General features: G+C 45.5%; 1 protein-coding gene across 3 annotated transcripts in view; it reads right to left on the bottom strand.

Moving 5' to 3' along the window:
• Nucleotides 1–19095, bottom strand: part of LOC148040530 (Prolyl oligopeptidase family protein) — a 100110-nt gene that overhangs the window by 31501 nt on the left and 49514 nt on the right. For 2 of the 3 annotated variants that reach the window (XM_087700394.1, XM_087700378.1), the window contains 4 exons: nucleotides 15328–15619; nucleotides 15059–15217; nucleotides 13809–14174; nucleotides 13558–13623 (listed from right to left, as the gene is read on the bottom strand). In XM_087700394.1, the coding sequence (XP_087556520.1) occupies nucleotides 13558–13623; nucleotides 13809–14174; nucleotides 15059–15217; nucleotides 15328–15619 (883 nt within the window). The remainder of the gene's footprint in view (nucleotides 1–13557; nucleotides 13624–13808; nucleotides 14175–15058; nucleotides 15218–15327; nucleotides 15620–19095) is intronic. The other variant, XM_087700387.1, reaches the window with a different exon arrangement.

The following is a 19095-nucleotide window of genomic DNA, read 5'->3' as shown; positions in this document are numbered from 1 at the left end:
CGCACTGGCACAACGCAGATCTTGGAGGCAGTGCTAATGGGCCGAGGGATCTTCATGGTTCGACTCACCTCTGCGAACCAGCCCGTGAGTTGGTGGAGAGCTCGCCCTATGCCTCCACGAAGGGGGTCATCTACATAGTTCCCTGGTATAGCGGCTTCAGAGTGGAGTCATTTGCGGCCCACAACAGTTTTCTCAAACACCCCGTCACCCTACTTTTTCCTGGACTGAGTTAGTGGAGAACTTTGGACGGCTTTTTGGCACAGTTCTCCCTGCTTCCTTCGCGGATGCAGTGAGAGCTGCAGGAGTCCCAAAGGTACGAGTGGCCGTGAAAGACACAAAAAGCATACCAAAGTTCCTAGAGATTGAGGCTGAGGTCACTCCTTTAGGCAGTAGGTCATTGTGACTGGGCAAGTAGGGCAGTGCCTACGCTGCCATGACTTTGGACATCACGCAGTAGACTATACGCGTTTCGGGGCCAAGGCGGCTCCGGCGACGGGCCACAGGTGGACGCCGACGGCTTCACAAGGGTCCAGAGACGATAGAGAGGGAGACGGCAAGGAGGGGCCGCAGCCAGCGCCTTGGTCACAGCCTCAACAGTAGGGCGTAGGAGGGTGAGCCACACCCCCTCGACAGAGCACTCCGCAGCCCCCCCGCCCGTCCCACCCGGCAAGACCGTAGTCTCCCACAGCCACCACTCGCGCCACAAACTACCCCACCTGAGATCCCGCAGCCCCCACACCCACCCTCCACCACCTCCCAGGCTTCCCCCACTGACCCTAGCCCACACCTCCCCCCCCCCCTTCCAGGGCCACCAGTCCCCCCGCCCCCACACCGGCCACATACTTCCGACCATCCCACCATCCCTCAACCCTCTTCCCCCCCACCATCTCCCTTGTCGAGCACCCCCCCTGATCCGCACCCGTTTCAGGTAATCCCCCCCAGATCCACTCCTGCTCATCCCACAGGAGGTGATGCGCCACGCATACCTATATCCTCCTTGTACCACCAGTCTTCCCCCTCCCACACAGCCACCAGCTCATCTGCCCCTGCCGCCCGTCACACCTTCCCAAGACACGCACAGCTATTGCCACAGGAGTTTTTCCGCAGTGGCCGTGGTCCTACCTGAGAGTTGCGAAGCGCAGAGAGTTCCCACTACCTCTAGAGTTGGGGATCTTCGTGGTTCGCAAGTCAAGGAGGAGCAAGGTCCATCTACTAGCACCACCAGATGGACTAAACTACTCTTTCTTCTTTCAGTCCTCTCATTTAGGGGATTGGACGACGACAGAGATAGAGGAGGAGTTGAAGAGTCAGGCGGCGGACCACATCTCCCAGTGGATGGGAGAAGAAGGACAAGCATTGTTTGCACAGCAATGGCCTGGTTGCATGATGGACATTAACTGGTGGGCTGGTACCGAGGTCCCACACTTGAGCATTATTTTTCGAGCCCCTCCACAGTGGAGAGCTCCAAGGGATGTGATCGAGTGGCCCTTGGCACAAGCGGCCATACCCATGATGCCGGACGCAATATCGGTCAAGTAGCGACCGTACCCTATCTGCTAGTGTACGGAGTCACAACTCTCAGCATGGCTGATAGGTGCATTGATTGTACCACCTGGAGCATCTAGCACCCCTATGGTCCGGCTAAGGGCCACCATGGGGGACTGGAGTTCGCCATCTAGACCCGCAGCAAAGAGTACCTGCATGCCCCATAGTTTCTCATCCTCATCAGCAGCTTCCACACCGAAGAGATGTCTGTTCAGTCGGTCGTAGGTTTCCCCATGAGCTTACACCTTGCATCCTGGAATGTGAATAGTCTCCACTACAGTGGGGCACGTGGATCCAAGAAGTTGATTGTTCGGCAGGAGCCGCAGCTTGCCCTTGCCGAACGGATCGACATTTTACTTTTACAGGAGCACAAGCTCACTCCCTCCCAGGCCCAGCGGGTAGGGAAGGTACTCCCGGGCAGCTTGCACACTTACTGGGAGCACGCCATAGGTGCCCACGGCAGGAGTGGAGGCGTATGCACCTCTATTGGCCAAAGTCTCACCGCCTATGTACGAGACCACAGGACGATAGTGGCAGGGAGGATTCTATGGATCAAACTGGATATTGGGAACTCGTGCCTTGGAGTCCTCAACGTCTATGCCCCTACCGAGGTTAGGGCACGCAGCAGGTTCTCGGTGGAGATCGCGGATGGACTCCCAGAGGTGGACTCTTGGATCGTTGGAGGAGACTTCAATAACTTGGAGGCTTTGGAGGACCAGTAGAGCAGAGGCAGAAACTATCAGGGCATGACCGGGGAGGAGCAGGAGGCATTGGAGGTATTTCTATTGGCATTAGGTGCATATGCCTTCCACAAGAGGGAGAGGTCGTTGGATTTCTCTTGGGGATACAGGCGGCTAGGTGGAGTCCTGCTGGAGCGGTTGGATAGGTTTTATGTGGGAGAGTGGGGAGGCTCTCGTGGGGGCCAGATTGGGCAGTTGGCGGGCACCACGTTGTTTGATCACTGTCCGGTTCTCCTGACACTAGATCCCCCAGCATCTGCCCTAGACACTCGATCCTGTAGGATCCCTGCCTCGATCTATAGGAGAGAGGAGGTGATGAGGTAGATAGAGCAGCTCTGGACTAGGGAGTGGGGCAAGAGGGACCGGATCGCAGAGGAGGTTCTAGAGGTCCTAGCCGAGTCGAGCAGAATCTGCCAAGAGGCAGCCATACAGGCCAGGCAGTAGAGCTAGGAGAAGGAGAGTGCGCTCCGGCAGGACCTTGCAGCCACGCAGAGATTACTTCAGAAGGCACCAAGGGACCCCACCCTCCATGCACAGGAGGTGCGAGCGCGAGCAGCCATTGCTAGCCTAGCGGACAAGCGCTCCGAGTTCTCTTTCCGCACCTCAACAGCTTTTTGGGCGTGGAAGGGGGACACGATGTGCAAGGAGTTTTTCCAAGTGCACTAGCCTTGCACCTCACGAGAGCAAACACGCAGCCTTCAAGATCAGTATGGGAGGACTCGTTCAAGCCCAGACGAGGTGATGGAGATTGCCAAACTGATTACTACAAAAGCCTTTTCCAGCAGGACACAACCTTAGCTAGAGGACAATGATGTAGGTAGCAGGCCTGAATCACATCCCGTCCCTTGTCACAAAGGAGATGGGACGACCCCTCCTAAACCTTCACAGAGAAGGAACTAGAGGAGGCTTTCCATACACAACACTGGCAGAAATGCCTAGGAGAGGATGGCCTCTCTAAGGCCTTCTTTACTACTTACTGGGAAGTGGTAAAGGACCCCCTACTGATGGCCTTCCAAGAGATTTTCACTTCAGGACAGATGCCAGGGAGCCTTTTGGCAAGCCTTATCAGTCTTCTCCCCAAAGAGGGAGACCGATTGGAGCTTTCCCAGTGGCAACCGATCACCTTATTGTCAGTGCCCTATAAGGCCCTGGCAAAGATGATTGGTAGGCGACTATGCCCCGTGCTGCCAGACATCATCCATGACACACATATATGCTTTGTCCAGGATAGGAGTATCCTAGACAATGTATTCACCTTCTTTGAGGCGACAATGTGGGCTCAGCACAGAGGGCAGAGACTGGTCATACTACTCTTGGATTTTGAGAAAGCTTATGACAAGGTGGACTAGGATTTCCTAGAGGGCACCATGGTGAGGTTGGGTTTCCCCCAGGCTTGGATTCGTGGGGTCGCCGCACTTTACAGATCAGCCACCAGCAGGGTTCTCATAGGTGGAAGGCAAGGGGAGGAGTTTCGGTTGCAAAGATCAGTCCGACAGGCTACCACCTCGCTCCATATATGTTCCTACTCTTTGCAAAGGCGATGTCTCACTTCCACAAGTCCCGTGTGAGCGGATTACGCGGCCTCTGACTTCCCGTGAGAGAGGAGATTGAGTTGCTAGACTCAGAGTATGCAAATGATACAACACTCTACATAGAGGACGATGAGTTGATGTTGGAGAGAGTGAGGCTGGCTCTTGAGATGTTCTGTTCTGCAGCGGGAGCGAAAATCAACTAGCGAAGTCGGTTGGTTTCCTCACAGACCCGGACTCTAGGACGGAGTGGGGCCACGTAGGATTTAGATGGGTGAGCAGAGGGCAAACCATCCGGTACCTAGGGTTCCAGGTGGGACTCGACATCACTTCCGCCCAACAGTTTCTTCCAAACCTCGATTCTATTCGGAGGAAGCTGACTTACTAGAGCACGGCTCGCCTCTCACTAGCCGGCCGAGCCCTGGTGGTCAACCAGGTCCTCCTAGCGACGGCCTGGTACATCTCCTCATGTTGGTGCTTCTCCTCATCCTGCATAGCGCAGCTTCGCCGCCTAGTGTGGAACTTCCTTTGGTCTGGGTCAGACGGCTCTAGGGATTCTCGAGTCAAGGTGGCGTGGGCGACTATCATACGGCATCGGTCAGAGGGAGGGCTTGGGATCATAGACCCAAAGTTTTAGAGTATGGTCCTCTTGGGCAAGCTAGTTGTCTACGGCCTCACACTGGGAGGGCAAACCTGGAAGGTCCTATTGCAGGAGAGTCTTCAGGATTGTAGACCGAGGCTTGGCGGTGAGTGGAGGCCGTCCTTGAGATGGATCTTCACATCAGCCCAAATCAACCCCCCCCCCCAGATTATCTTTCCTACGCAGCTTACTCCGCGTGTGGCAAGGCCTCCGTAAGGCCCTAATCTAGAGCCCCCCAGGCTGCCAGGAGGAGATAGACCGTCAACCGGTGATCTGGAACCCCTAGGTCAAAGATCGGAAAGGGGCACAAATTGGCGAGCGCTTCCACATCCAGCGGGCTGGTTGGGAGACCGGCCTGGCTCGTATCATCAAGACATGGCGGGAGGTGTACAGGATGGCGGACGAGGAGGTGCTGCAGCGAATTTCAGGCTACCAGAGAGGAGTGGATTTGAGGCGAAGGGAGATAGACGCAACAATACCTTCGGAGTGGCTTGCTCCCCCAATATGAGTGCCGATAGAGCCCAGGGAGGTATGGGCCGCGAGGTTTTCACCAACAGGCATCCCCCTACACGTAACACGTAGAGTGGGCGGCGCCCCACAAAGGACTCTCTTCACCATTCAGGAGGGGGGGTGTCTGGCCCTTGACGGAGGGCAACAGGATGAGGGGATAGCTGCCCTTTCATGGAGGAGTATTCGGGTGGTGGGCCTTCAGGGGAAGACATGGCAATTGGACCCCTATGTTTTCTGGAAGGAGCTCAGGGAGTAGCGCCTTTGGATCTGGGAGGGCTAACCACTTGATGAGCTGGAGTGGGATCCAGAGAGTGGCTATAGCTGACCACTGCAATCTCCATGAAGCCACCGAGGTTCCTAGAGTACACTGCCAGGATTGGTAGACACGTACTAATGCAGGAGGATATGGATTGGGTGCCGTCACGTAGCAGGCACTGGGCGGAGCACAGCATCAGGGAGCCGTTCCGACGGACCTTCTGGTGCCGCCTATGGGATAGATGGAGGCCAAGGAGGGTATCGTATTTCTTATGGCTGGTGGCACATGGAGGCTTGGCAGTGGGAAGTTGGCTTGCCTAGATGCAGAAGGAGGGAGGTAGTAAGCATTGCATATAGCAGCCTCTGGAAACCCCAAAGCACTGCCTTTGGTCATGTGAGGAGGCATAGCTCGTGTGGAGAGGAGCATGCCGCATACTTTGCCGTACAGCACCCAGCCTTGGATGTATCTTATGGGGAGCTTTCTGCTGGCAGGTAGTCAACCAGGGCCGGGGTCAGCCCAGGCCGGCACATTCTATATAAGGCCGAGATGCAGGACACGATATTCATCATTGAGGCAGGGTCGTGCGTAGTGGTCGGTTTGGAGGCTCTACCCATCCGCCAGGTACTAGAGCCCACAGCAAACCGCTCTGAGGTATGGGAGATCATAGGGAGTCTTACTAGATGGCATATCTCGAAGGCGCGGTGTCAGGAGACTTTTGACAGAGAGAGACTTTCAGCACAGGCGACCCTAGCAGAGCTTTGGACCTCCATCATCCACTCCCTCCGTGGGTGTTGGGATCAGGTGCAGGGCGAGTCCAGGGTTCGTCAGGAGCTCCGTGGTCACTTCATGCATACCTAGGGCGGCCACGACCTGTTTTTCGTGATGTAGGCAAGCAGCCCCAGATGGCGATATACCCCCCTCCATGGCTTCTTGCTCCCATTCCCCCCAGACCGCCCTGAGAGGCTTATATTCATGATGTATTTTTGTTTCTACATCAGCTCCAGCTAGTCTGTTGAGCATGAGCACTCCGTGTAATCAGTTCCTTTGAGTAATATAATCAGCCACATTTTATTTACAAAAAAAACTTTTTAAAAAACTTGCATAGAGCAGCATTAGAAATGCATAAGATAGGGTTAGGGCCTATGTTGACTCGCATACAAGAGCTCTTCTATTTCAAGGAGGGCAAGTTTATGTTAGTGTATCCAAGCAATCTTAAACCATGAAGTCCTCTGCTATCCGGAACATGCCAAACTTTGTTGTCTTTCTTAGTGACCCATCTCTTATCCTCTACCATCTTATGGTAAATCTAATTAGCCGACCTTTTTAGAAAATCGTTTGATTTCACAAATGCCCAATCGTGTCAAGGAGAAGATGCCTGAAAATCAAGCAATGGAGCATGTCGATGAAGCTGCTTCTACAAGGTCGACAAAATTTGGTTGTAGCTTCTAGGCACCCGGAAGCACTCTAGCTATCCAATTAAATTTATATCGTTGCAAGTTTTATCAAGCCAATCTAGCAGTCTCAAAGTGGCTAGCACTTCCACTAGTAATGAATTAACCTCCTTTCAGAGATCAAGAGGACGTAAGACTATAGCCAAGAGTCAATCAAATGAGTGAGAGAAGACTATTGAATTTTAAGAGGCTGCGTCAAATTCAAAACATGCCACCAAGAAGCCTACATAACATTACAACCATGGGACATACATGTCTCCTCAATAAAAACATTTGCAATATCACTTGGATGCCTTTGCACACAGAGAGCCTACAAAAGAGCCAATCTCAAAGTTGTTGTATGGAGATAGACATCCAACAAAGAAAATCCACCCAACATTCCGAAGAAGTAGCATGCTGCTAAGATATCCACACCTAACCCAAACGATTTCCTTTTTCTTTCCACAACATAAAGCACATGGGGGTGCACCAATTCCAAGAGAGATTTCTTGGTCCAAGGAAGTAAGGGCAAAAAATATGAGACCACATTGATCATTATGGATTGCACTACTTACAACCACACATGAAGAGGCCAGCCCAAAAATTTCCAATACATAAACTTGTCACGAACTCAAGAAGATATCCAATCAAGCAGGGCCCGAGGAGCCACATCCACACCGATGGGATAACCCAAGTGCTGAGTAATTTCACCTTAGAACAACCACTCCTTACCAGCCCAAATCTTGCAAATCTGTCGCCATACAAGAAATCACTGTAGCCCTCTGAGCATTGATATGAAGCCCCGAAACCAAACCAAATACACTCCAAACAGCCATTGCCCTATTCACATTGGTTCAATCAACCTTGGGAAACGTAAAGCAAATGTCTGCTAGAGATTCAAAAGTTGAACACCACTAGGCAGAGTTAAACCAACAATCCCCCCATCATCAAAAACCAACTTATTCAAAAAAAGTGCATCATGTCAGTGACCAATGTGAATAATGCAGAACTATGAGGGCATCCTTGATGGAGAGAACGAGATAGAACAATCTTATCTATGATCCCCCCTCCCCCTTGCGGCATATTTAGCACAACATGTGCCACAACATCTCAGCTGATGGTAGCAATATGAGAAGTCATGTCAAGATCAAAACCCATGGTAGACATGAATTGCTATAGAAAAGACCAACTAACATTATCAAAACCCTTTTTCATAACTACCTCGATCATAACAAATTGTTGGCCTAAGGCTTTGGTATAATTAAATTTAAGGGGTTTAACGAGAGACCATATTGTCCGCAATGTTCAAAGACTAGTTGTAGTTCCTCTAAGTGGTCTTCCCAATAGGTATGGACACAAAGGTCATTTATAAACATTTCGAGTCACAGAGTATCCTTGAATATTACACACATGAGCCTTTGAAAGGTGGCAAAAGCACTAGTTAAGCCAAAGGGCATGGCTATGAAAGTGAACACTCCCCACTCAATGGCAAATGTCATCTTGTACTTGTCATTCAAATGAGCTTGCACCTGACTATAAATAGGAAATCCAACAAGAGAGTTCTAAGTCACCTTCCCTACCACTCTCTCTAGCATATGCTCTATGTTTGGAAGAGGATATTGTCCCTTTTAATAGCAATGTTAACTTTCTTATAACACTTGAATTTCACCATCTTCTTGAGTATGGTAACAACATCTGATCTATAGCAGCCAAAAACATCAGAAACATTTAGAAACGAAACATCAAATCCATGTTTCATAAGTTTCTTTCAAGACAAGGTAAAATAAGAAACACATGTTTTTTATAAAGGGATTTTTTAATAGTTTTAAGTAGGGAAAGAGGTTTTAAACCTCTATGGGACTCTCTCTTAAACAAAGAAAGGCCAATCGAGCTTGAGTAATAATACATGAGAGTCAATAGAGAATAATGTGTTACATATCCATGATTCATTTAGACAAGCTATACTATGGTTCAAACCTCAAACATTATGATTCATACATATCACACAAAGAAAATAGAAATAAACATATAAATAGCCCATGTACAATATGGATTAAGTGAAGTTGCAACATCATGATTCTCATTCCAAAACAAACTGACAAAATGTCAAATTCCAAAATGAATCATAATATATCATAAATAACTCATAAATGAGACTAAAGTCATATAATAATCAACTCTCAAGACAAGAATAGATACTAGATTGACAGAGTCCAATAACTAAACAAAATCCCAAAAAAGTAAGTTATTATCCAAAATCTTGAGTCCTCATGAGTTATTACTCATCACCATCATGTTTAATATTGCCCAATAGTTTTTGTCAAAAAACCATGTTTTGTGATCCCCCCTTTTATTTTTATTTATTGAACTCACGTTTTTTAATGTCAAAAACATTTCTTACTTTAAGAAACGTTGCATAAGTTTCAAACTCGAAGAAATGTGTTTCTTTACTGCTATGATTTGAATATTCAAAATAGTATTATATTGACAATGATATTGAAAAAGATTTTGTACAAGCAACCCATAATAGAAATGCATCCCCACTGCTTCAAGGTGCATGGAAAAGGAACCTTGGGCAACAAACAAGTAACCATAATCTTCCAATCTAAAGATATCGAACCCGATCTCCATATATGCTAGCAAAGGCAAGTCAATGACTCAATGGGTCCTTGAGTTGTTCAACATGGGCCGAAAACAGTTTATAAGGAAGGCCATCCCAACCAAGGCTTTTCCTTCACGAAAGATGGAAAAACGCATCATTCACTTCAACCTCAACAATATCCGTCTCCATCAAATTTGCCCAATGTAACAATCGGCAAAATGAGAAAGCACTTCATGTGGACCCAATAAGATTTGTGTACCCAAGACACATCTAAATGAAAAGATCCACACTCAATAACTATGTCAGTCTACTCATTCATCAAATGCACAATATTCTCCCAAGCATATTTTTCGCATAGACGAGCAAAGAAATGATGAATCTTATAGTTATTATCATGCATGGGATGCAGATGGGCCAACAATTTATATTTAACATATTCCTCATCTTGAAGAGCTTACTCTCAATTTCAATCATTCAAAACATGTAACCAATTCATCAAAGGCATTCCCTACTTGTTACATAGACACTGAGTGTTCCAACAAGGATTGGAGATGCTACGATTCAACTAAAAAGCAAATGCATACTGAACACCATATTGTCGAGACAAAGCACGTGCATTATCTCTAAAAATGGGCCATGTATCTATACCCCTAAACAAAATCTACATGCCAAACGAAGCCATCAATTGTTGCATGTACTCGAGAACTAATCGTGCACAATAAAAAAGGCTGATTAAAATGCAGAGGCAAACGAGAAAGCAAAGCCATGAAGGCATGTACTAGCCGATGTGTCATTTCCAAAACGAGGGATAACGATGAAAAAGAACATGCTGTCTCTCCATCCACATGTTAATCACTACTAAAAGAAAGAAATGACTCTTACAAATGTGCATCATGTCTAGTCTAGTCGAAGTGTCCATAAGCTGGAGAGATCCCCAATCAGTACGTAAATCCAAACTGAAAAGGATGGAGCCAATACCACATCTTGTTTCAATGACAAGTCAAGGCTACTAGAGCATCCCATACCTGATGCTCAATGAAGAATTTAATAAGCATCTTTATTTTCTTCATCATCCACAATGTATCATGATTATTCTGGATGTATTGTGTGGCGATCTATTCTATTTGTAAAGATCTTTTGATTGATATCCATATTTCTTAGTTATTATGTACTTTTGTGACAGTTACATAAAGGGTGAATAACCTTAGGATGATTAAAAGAGATATTTAATTAATTAATAAAAACAAGAGGATGTGAAGAGGTACACCACCAAAACAAAGCCATGTAATGTAACTTTCATGTTAGATAAAGATTAATGAAGATCAAAGAAGAATTTTTGCTTCCTGTCCAATTCTTGTGCACTCTTTCTCTCATTAATGTCACACGATAATTTGCTGATATCTGTCTGCGCTTTGCTCCCTCAACAGCTGATGATCATCTTTCTCATCTTCGTCGGCATGGGAGGACAACAATCCACTCCCTCCACAGCTGTCCTTCGCCATTGCCATACATTTTCGATAGCCCACTACTTGAAGGACTATGTTTTGCTCCCTTCATTGCGCAAATTCCCCACAACTGCTGCCACCTAATTCAAATAGGACAATATAGTCTTCTTTTGAGCTTCGGCTCCACTGTATCAGCTTTCCTTCTCATAGCATGATTTAGTGCATCATCATCGTATTCTTGTGTTTTTGAGTTTCTCCTCTCTCAGTGTTTGTCATACACACAATGTATTTCTCCTACAAGCCCTTTGCATCGTCGCATATTTTGACATGGTATAGAGCATATCTATTATTCTGACATGGCATCCAAGTGCAAGAGCTTAGAGAGCTAAAGAACCTATTCCCCATAAAAGGTAAAGACAAGTTGAGGGTTCAACATAAACTACTAATTTCCCTGTTCATTTCCATTGCATCACCAAGAGATAGAGATACCCTTCTCTTCCTCTCCCTCCCACCCTCCCTTTACAAGTTGACACTCTGGTGCTATGACTTCTCCACAAGCAGATGGATAGACCACTGGGTACTCCTCTTCCGACATCACTAGACCCCCCACCGATGCTTGCTGCCATGGACCTTTCCTCCCTACACCGCTAGAGTATATGCATCTACCCCCAAGCACTCATTGTACCACCTCTCCCTTTTGGGCCACAAAGTCTATTTTGCACTAGCTTTTAGACTTTTATGCTTAAGGCAATAAGACGCATCTTATGTGCACTAAGTCCTCTTAAGCCAAAGAAGGATCCCTTGGTATCTTGACCTCCTTGAGACCACCGCAATGCAATACGGAGAGTTCTTCTACTTCTTCTGGGGTTTCAGAAATGCCACCTTGGCAACCCACAGTTCTAGAGTTCGCTCCACCGAGAGACAGTGATTGTTGGACATCATCTACTCGTCAATTCGCTCCTTCGAGAGATAATGGTCGTTCAACTTCTCCCATTACTTCGGCTTCACAGTCTACTCCATTGAGAGACACCAATTGTTGCCCTTCGCTCAACATAAGCCTCACCTTTCCCCACCCTCGACTACTCAGGTTCAAGAGGCCACCTTTGGGATTTCTTTGACATCTTTGACACCCCAAAAAACTTCTTTGGCATGACCAACAGTAGTTCATCTTTAGATGATTTAGAGTCTATGATTCCTAAGTTTTTAGATTCCCTCTCTCTCACAGAGGGGGTATCTACTTCTTCTTTGACTTTGGTCGAGGCCTCTCCATCTACACCTTCAGAAGGGTACCTCCTCATCATGAAGTTCTTCACCCACCATTTACTCTTGGGGATGGCTGTCTTTGAGCAATCATTTCTCCTCTTGATAGCCATGATCTTTAGATACCATCTAGATCAAGGCCTTGAAGGTTTAGCAATGACTTGATCACGAGACCTTTGAATTCCTTCCAACATGGAGTTACAGGGCTAGTAGCTTCTTTCCTGAAGTGCAGTCAAGTTCTATAGTTTACCCAATCTACTGCTCCTTACTACAAATTACCTTTCTGGTGGAAATCTTGGATCTCCGAGATCCTTTGCATCTCCTTCTTACCTCTCTTCACTCCTCCTTCTTCATCCCTTTCTAGGCCTGAGAGGGGGTGTTCAGAAGACACTTCTTCAGTTTCTTCACTCTAGTTAGGGTTTCACACTGACAGCCCCAAAAAGGATTGGCACCCACTCAATGGTGCACCACCCTAGACAGCTAAAACCAATAAATAGGCCACTTCTCCATTCATTCCAAATCTCCTCATTCATTCTCCACCACTCATTCTTCTGTCATCAGACATCCTTCCCTTCTCTATCCAACCTATCCATTGCCCTCACACCCCTTCATGAGGACATTGCGGTTTGTGATTGACATCTACCTTCTCTCCATCAGCATGGCAGCCATCTCCATCATCATGGCATCCTCATAGGCTACCCTACCACCTTGCATTTGGCAGCTTGGAGACTCCTCACACCTTCGCATCATCTTCTCCAGCATTGACATCAACTACCACTCCCTTCAATTTCCATCCCACCTTGTGTTTAACTGTTTGGAGGTCTTCACTCTACCTGGCATCACCTCTTGCAGCCTAGCGTCAGCATTCTTGCCCCTAGCAAAAGTCCACTACACCTAGCATCAGTGATCCTATATACATTTGCATCTTGTCTCCATCAGACATTTGTGTTTACAACCTTCTGGATTCTGGATTTGTGTTTGCAGCCTAGGCTATCTTCCTAGCATCCAAGGACCATGCTTCGCTTTCTTGACAACTGGTGATCATCTTCCTCATCTCCAATGACATCAGAGGACTGCGTTCCTCTCCCTTCATAGCTATCCTCCACCATTGGCATACATTTTCCATAGCTCACTGCCTGGAGGATTGTGTTTCACTCCCTTCACTGTGTAAATTTCCCATAGGTGCTACTGTTTGATTCAAACAGAACAATGTAGTCATCTTTTGAAGTTTAGCTCCATTGTATCATGATTCATCTTTCCTTCTCATACCATGATTTAGTGCATCATCATCATGTTCTCTTGTGTTTTTGAGTTTCTCTTCTTTCTCAATGTTTGCCATACACACACTATGTTTCTTCTCGCAAACCCTATGGTCTCTCTCCATCGCCGCATATTCTAACATGGTATCATGGCATACCTGTTATTCTAACACAAGATTCCTAATGAGGATAATACTTCACTATAGTCAACCACAACAGACAGATTGAACACATGTACTAGGCAACTTACTATGCCAATCATAGGCTAGTTCTCAGTGGCAAATGCTTTTGGTCCAAGATGATGCTGCAGAAATAAAAACTGTTGGTGAAGACTGACTTACATTATCAATTGGGGAATAGGACTTCATATAAAAATAGAATTGTTCTTGTCTTGGATCACCCCATTCCTGCACAATAAACAGCCCTGATAGTTAAGATTGAAGTTTTGGTTCATAGAGGAGGAGGCACAAACTTACTAATGGCCATTACTCTAACTGGCAATGATGAAAAAAGAAAACCAAAAGAGAAAAGAAGAAGAAAAAGAACTCCAGCAAGCAAGCAGAAATCATGCCTGTGGTAAATTTTCACTCACCTCCCATTCAGCTGTTGTTAGAGGAATAGACGAATCCAGCATAGTTGTGAGGACATCCACAAAAGGGACCCCAGCTATTGCAACCTTGAATAAGTCTGGTCTCATATTTAGCACAGCACCAATCAACAGACCACCTGCACTTCTCCCATGGATACATAACTTGCCCTTAGCACCAAAATTGTGTGCCAATAGGTGTTCTGCTGAGGCAATAAAGTCAGTAAACGTGTTCTTCTTTTTCAATAGCTTTCCGTCTTCATACCATTTTCTTCCCATCTCTCCCCCTCCGCGTATGTGTGCAACAGCATACACAAATCCTCTATCAACAAGCGCTAATCTATTTGATCGAAATTCTGGCTCAATTGGATACTGCAAACCAGAGGACCTATGCATGAGTTTGATTTTCACTAAGATAGTCAGTTAAGGTCAGCATTACACTTTTATGGATTGCAGCACTAAGGCTTAACCAACTCTTCAATCTGAAACAGTATCAAGCACATTTTGAAGCGTAAGATTTTCATACTACAAAAGAAAAAAAACAACAACAACATGATTGAAATATAAACATGTTAAAGAACAAAGACCCCAATGTTTGGCAGATTTGACCATAAATCTTACCAGATTCTAACTGCTTTCTTTAAATGTGCCTTCAAGACCACCAGAACGAAAACAGGACATCCAAAATACGAATCTTGAATTGATATAAAAAGCACATGATAAGTGGAACACATGTCTGATGTTTGAACCTAAGTAAAAGAGCCATAACTATATGCTCCCCCGCCCCAAAAAAAAGCAAAAGCAAGAGCCAATGGGCTCGAGAATATCCAGGGAGTCTGGAGGAAGCCAAAAAGAAGCCGCCCAATATGTTGACAAGAGACTCATCACATCTGCGACACTGTTACGGACCCTGCATGGTCTACAATTATAGCATTCAAGATCACCCATGCAGTAGTGCAAGTTTTATATATTTACAGTTTTTCTTAAATCTCTCATTTTTGTAACCCTCACAATCCCCTGTACCAATCAAAAGTAACACCAAGGTGATATTCACCAAACAAAATTTAGCAATTTGAACAACTTTCTTGAAGTATAGCAATCAGCACCCCCCACAGTGATAATAAGAATCAGAAACATATGAAGAGACTGGCCCCTCCATTTCTGGACTCTGAACCCATTCGAAACAGGGCTCTCACTCACTTCAAAAAGCATATAGAGAATAATATCTTGCATGAAAGCTCCCAACAAGAGATTACCTCATATGATCCATATCCATACAACAGCATGGGATCTGTACCATCTAGTTTCACAAGATCCTTCCTGTAGAGAATAGAAATCGGTAGTTTTGTTCTATCAACTGCCGTTGCCCATTCACGAGTTGTCACATATTTCTCCGCACTAAAAACCCCAAGGACCTGCTCAGAGAAATGGGCTATGATAAATGTACAGGATTGTTCAAAGCTGAAATCGAAGGACAAGGCACAAAAAAAGAGCATTCAAGTTGAATGCTGAATGGAAACCTTACTGGGTCTATTTTCTTAAGCACACACTCGCCAGTGTTCATATCATAGTCATACACAGATAATGGAGTCCGCAAGGAACTGTAGCCATAACGTAATACTGGGGACTTGTAGTTTCCCTCCATAGAGACAATCGAATATGCTGGTTCAGAAAACTGTACTCTAAAGCCTTCAGGAAGTTCTGTGAGTTCCTCCCCCACAGGAGGTAAAGCATACACTGTAGCATTCAGTAAACCATCCCTCCGTTCAAACACAACAAGGTGATCCTGAAAAGCCTGTACCTCCTGTAACTTTACACTGCACAGTGAGTTCAAAATTTCAGAATGGTTTTAGCATCAATTCCAGGTCTTTTCAACAAGAAAGCACAGCATGCATTGTTGATGGGAGTAAGGCCTAAACTGGTAATGCACATCAGAGTTTGATCACTATTTTACTTCACATAAAAACTTTACTGTCTAAGAAGCTAGCCAGCCTGAAGGCCTTGAATTTATTCAGAATCACCCTGAGCAAGAAGGACCAAACCACAATGAATGCAGCCTTTGTGCTAGCTGCTGCTCCACAAAGGGAAGTCTTTCAGTAACAAAAAAGGATAGACCAATTGAATTGGCTAATAGCACTCAACATGGACACCAACTGCAAGAAGCAATCATGAGCAACAATAGGTTCTATATCATCCATAGCCTTCTAGAACCAAACCAGTTTGTTTAGATGATTTGGCCTGCTAACTGCCCACCAAAACTGGCACTCCAAGTCTGCCCAAAGGCTTATCACACTGAAGGACCCTTGAACCCAACCCGCAATTTCCATCACCAGTCTATACCTGCATGATCATATTGTTCACTCGGTCTCCCCCTAAATGACCCATATCAATCATACTATCTACGTCACACATAACCACATCATCTGAAACCAGCGGCCAGCCTCCCTTTCGGAAAGGGTGACTAATCAACAATTACAGCAAGCATAAAATTGACATAAACTGAAAAATTTAAACATTACAACTTAATCTTGGATGATGACAGCCTATTGGCCCCAAAAATTGGTGCTGCTTGCGGTATTTCTTTATCAAATACACTGAGATTATTCAATATCCTCCGCTCTTCAAGTGCCTCTTGCTGTCATAAATGACTAGCAAGCCTTCAAATCAATTTGCCCCTTGTTTTGCTTGGGGATTGGCCTTCACCTATGCTACATGGGTGACAAATTCAACCCCAAATGTTTGCTATCTGAATGGCCACTTAGATCTCTTGAAATTGCCAAATTTCACTAACTGAAATTCAAGTCTCTAGACCTTCAATTTCTAAGCCCACTTCCCGAGGTGACTGTCAAACCCCAATGTCTATTGTAAATTAGCATTTACAATAGAGATTCACCAAAATCTCCACCTCCAATGGCTAAATCTGCTGGAAATTGCTCACAAAGGATAAGAATAGGCTGGAGGATGAGAGAGAATGCTAAGGAGAGAAAATTCAAGCTTCCGTCATGAGAAAATAGAAAAAATCAGTTGCTCCCCTATCTAGACAGCTATGAAAGCTGTCTCCACTGATGGAACACACCGAATATGATGTTGCTTGGCTGAAATAGCCCTCAAACTGCTGTCTCCTGCTGTTGCAATCTCTTCTCACCATGTTAGTAGCTTCTGGAGGTTCTCCCGCTTGCTAGAGATGGCAATTGTTGCAGCAGCAATTGCAACCCCCCTCTCTCTCTCTCTCTCTCTCTCTCTCTCTCTCTCTCTCTGGGTGCTTGCAAAAGGATGGAATGACCCGCTCTCAACCTCGAAAAACAAGTTTCCCACTTGCATGGGCAAGTTTTGCCAAGTGGCAGCTTTCTAAAACAATTTTCAGCATTATCTAACTTTATTAAGGTTATTCTCATAATGGCTTAAAATTCAATTTAATAATTATTTATGGCTCATAAAAATAATCTAATTGACCAACAATTAAATTGTCAAGGCCAATATCACCCAAGTGATCCTAAGCACTCATTAGCTTGGAACTGGCATTGATTAATTGATTAATGCTAATTTTCTAGTGTCAGGACTACGCTTAGGGATAATTACACGGTCTAGGCCAAATTCTAAGACCAAGTACCAATATAACTTGTTACAACTTTTGCCTTTGGCATGCACTCATATTTCAAGGTCCCAAGTACCACACTATGAAATAACTAACTTGAACCTCACCTGTGGAAGTCACATTTGCACAATTAATTAATTGTTTGAACAAATGCAAAGCAAAGCATCTCCATTTCACATCCTCATGACACAATCCATGTCCATCGGTGAAGTCAAACACTTTACGGCATATCAACATCGAACAGAAAATGAGAACAACGAATGAGAATAGGAAACGCCATGATTTGCCATGTTCCTATGGCCTGTCAGGAGTGCCACGTGGCAGTAGTCAAACAGTCCGACTGCAGTCGGCTGCATTTAATGCAGCCAACCTGATTATTTTCAGGCTATTATTTTCAGCCTTTAAAAGGCTGAGTTTCCAGCAGTCTTGTCACATCGTATCTGACAGATTTCAGCCTACTAACTGTGGAGGGTGCTCTTGGGGCTGACGGAGATTGAGATCCTCGAGGTGGAGACACACACAAATATTTTCTTTGCACCCATGTATAATTTTGCATCCTTATACAGCATTCCTCACTGCAGATTTTCTTGTTTCATTGTCTCTTTCTCTCTCTCTTCTCTCTCTGTTCACTCTTTGTCACGGTCATTCCCTTCCACATTGCTTCACTCTAACATGGTATCAGAGCATTGAAGGACTGATCCAGGGTGGATCTATCTGAAGAGGAGTTTTTAGCGCAACACAAGGCTGCGTTTTCAATGTTCAAGTGCGAGCACGTGAGTTGCGCATCAAACAAGGCCGAGGCGAGCGTGGGCAAACGAGAAAAGAGAAGATTTGCTCAAGTTGTTGCTGTTTTTTGCTGTTAAAGAAGGAAGAAGGCTGTGTTTTTGGCCTTCAAGTACAGATTTTACCTTTTCATCGCCTCCGGTGGGTGAAGAAGGAACTGGACGAGCGAACCTCAATCCTACTAGGCTGTATTTTCACAGTCAAAGGGGGCTGCTTTTTATGTTTTGTGCAAGCATTGTAGGTGAAGATGCCTTCTAAGGCCGAGAAAGAGTTTCAGGCGACCATGGACCGGAAGGTGCCTCCTACCAACTCTTCCTTGAGATCAAAAGCTCAATGGTAAGAACTACTGCATCTGGCAGGTTATGATGGTTGCCATATCCTATAATTTGGCAGAGCTTGTTACAGAGGCTATCAACTGTCCTCCTTTCGCGAGACAAGTCCAGACTCTCTTCTAGTGAGAAGGTGGAGCTGGTAAAGGCTCAGGCACATTGGGACAAACTCAATGCACACATTCACTCATTTTTATTTCTCTCATGTGCTACAATTGTTATCTCTCACATAGAGCGTTTGACGGTGGCTAGGAAGATATAGCTAGAGTTGGATCAGATGTATAATCACATGACCGTCATGAAGCGTGTGTCTTAGGAAGTGAAAATGAGGACTATGAATGTCAACAAGTCATCATCCATTTACTCAGAAGTGGATTGTTGATAGAGGTACCTCTAGACACATGACTCCTTCTTCAAGAAGTGTTAACTCATTTGTGGCCTTTTCATGGTCAGATTCTTATTAGAGATAGTTCGTCTATTCCTATTCAGGGAAGGGGCAACATGCATCTTATTCCAGATGGGTGTGGTGGTCCCATGCATCTAAGGTACTTTATGTGCCGGCTTTGGAGTATCATCTTCTCTCGAT

Source organism: Lygodium microphyllum, chromosome 2 (genome assembly GCF_053477565.2).
Source record: "Lygodium microphyllum isolate KBCC chromosome 2, Lygodium_microphyllum_v1.1.10, whole genome shotgun sequence".
In the NCBI taxonomy this organism is placed as follows: Eukaryota; Viridiplantae; Streptophyta; class Polypodiopsida; order Schizaeales; family Lygodiaceae; genus Lygodium; species Lygodium microphyllum.
The sequence above is the reverse complement of the archived record's forward strand: the minus strand, read 5'-3'. Positions and strand labels throughout refer to the sequence as shown.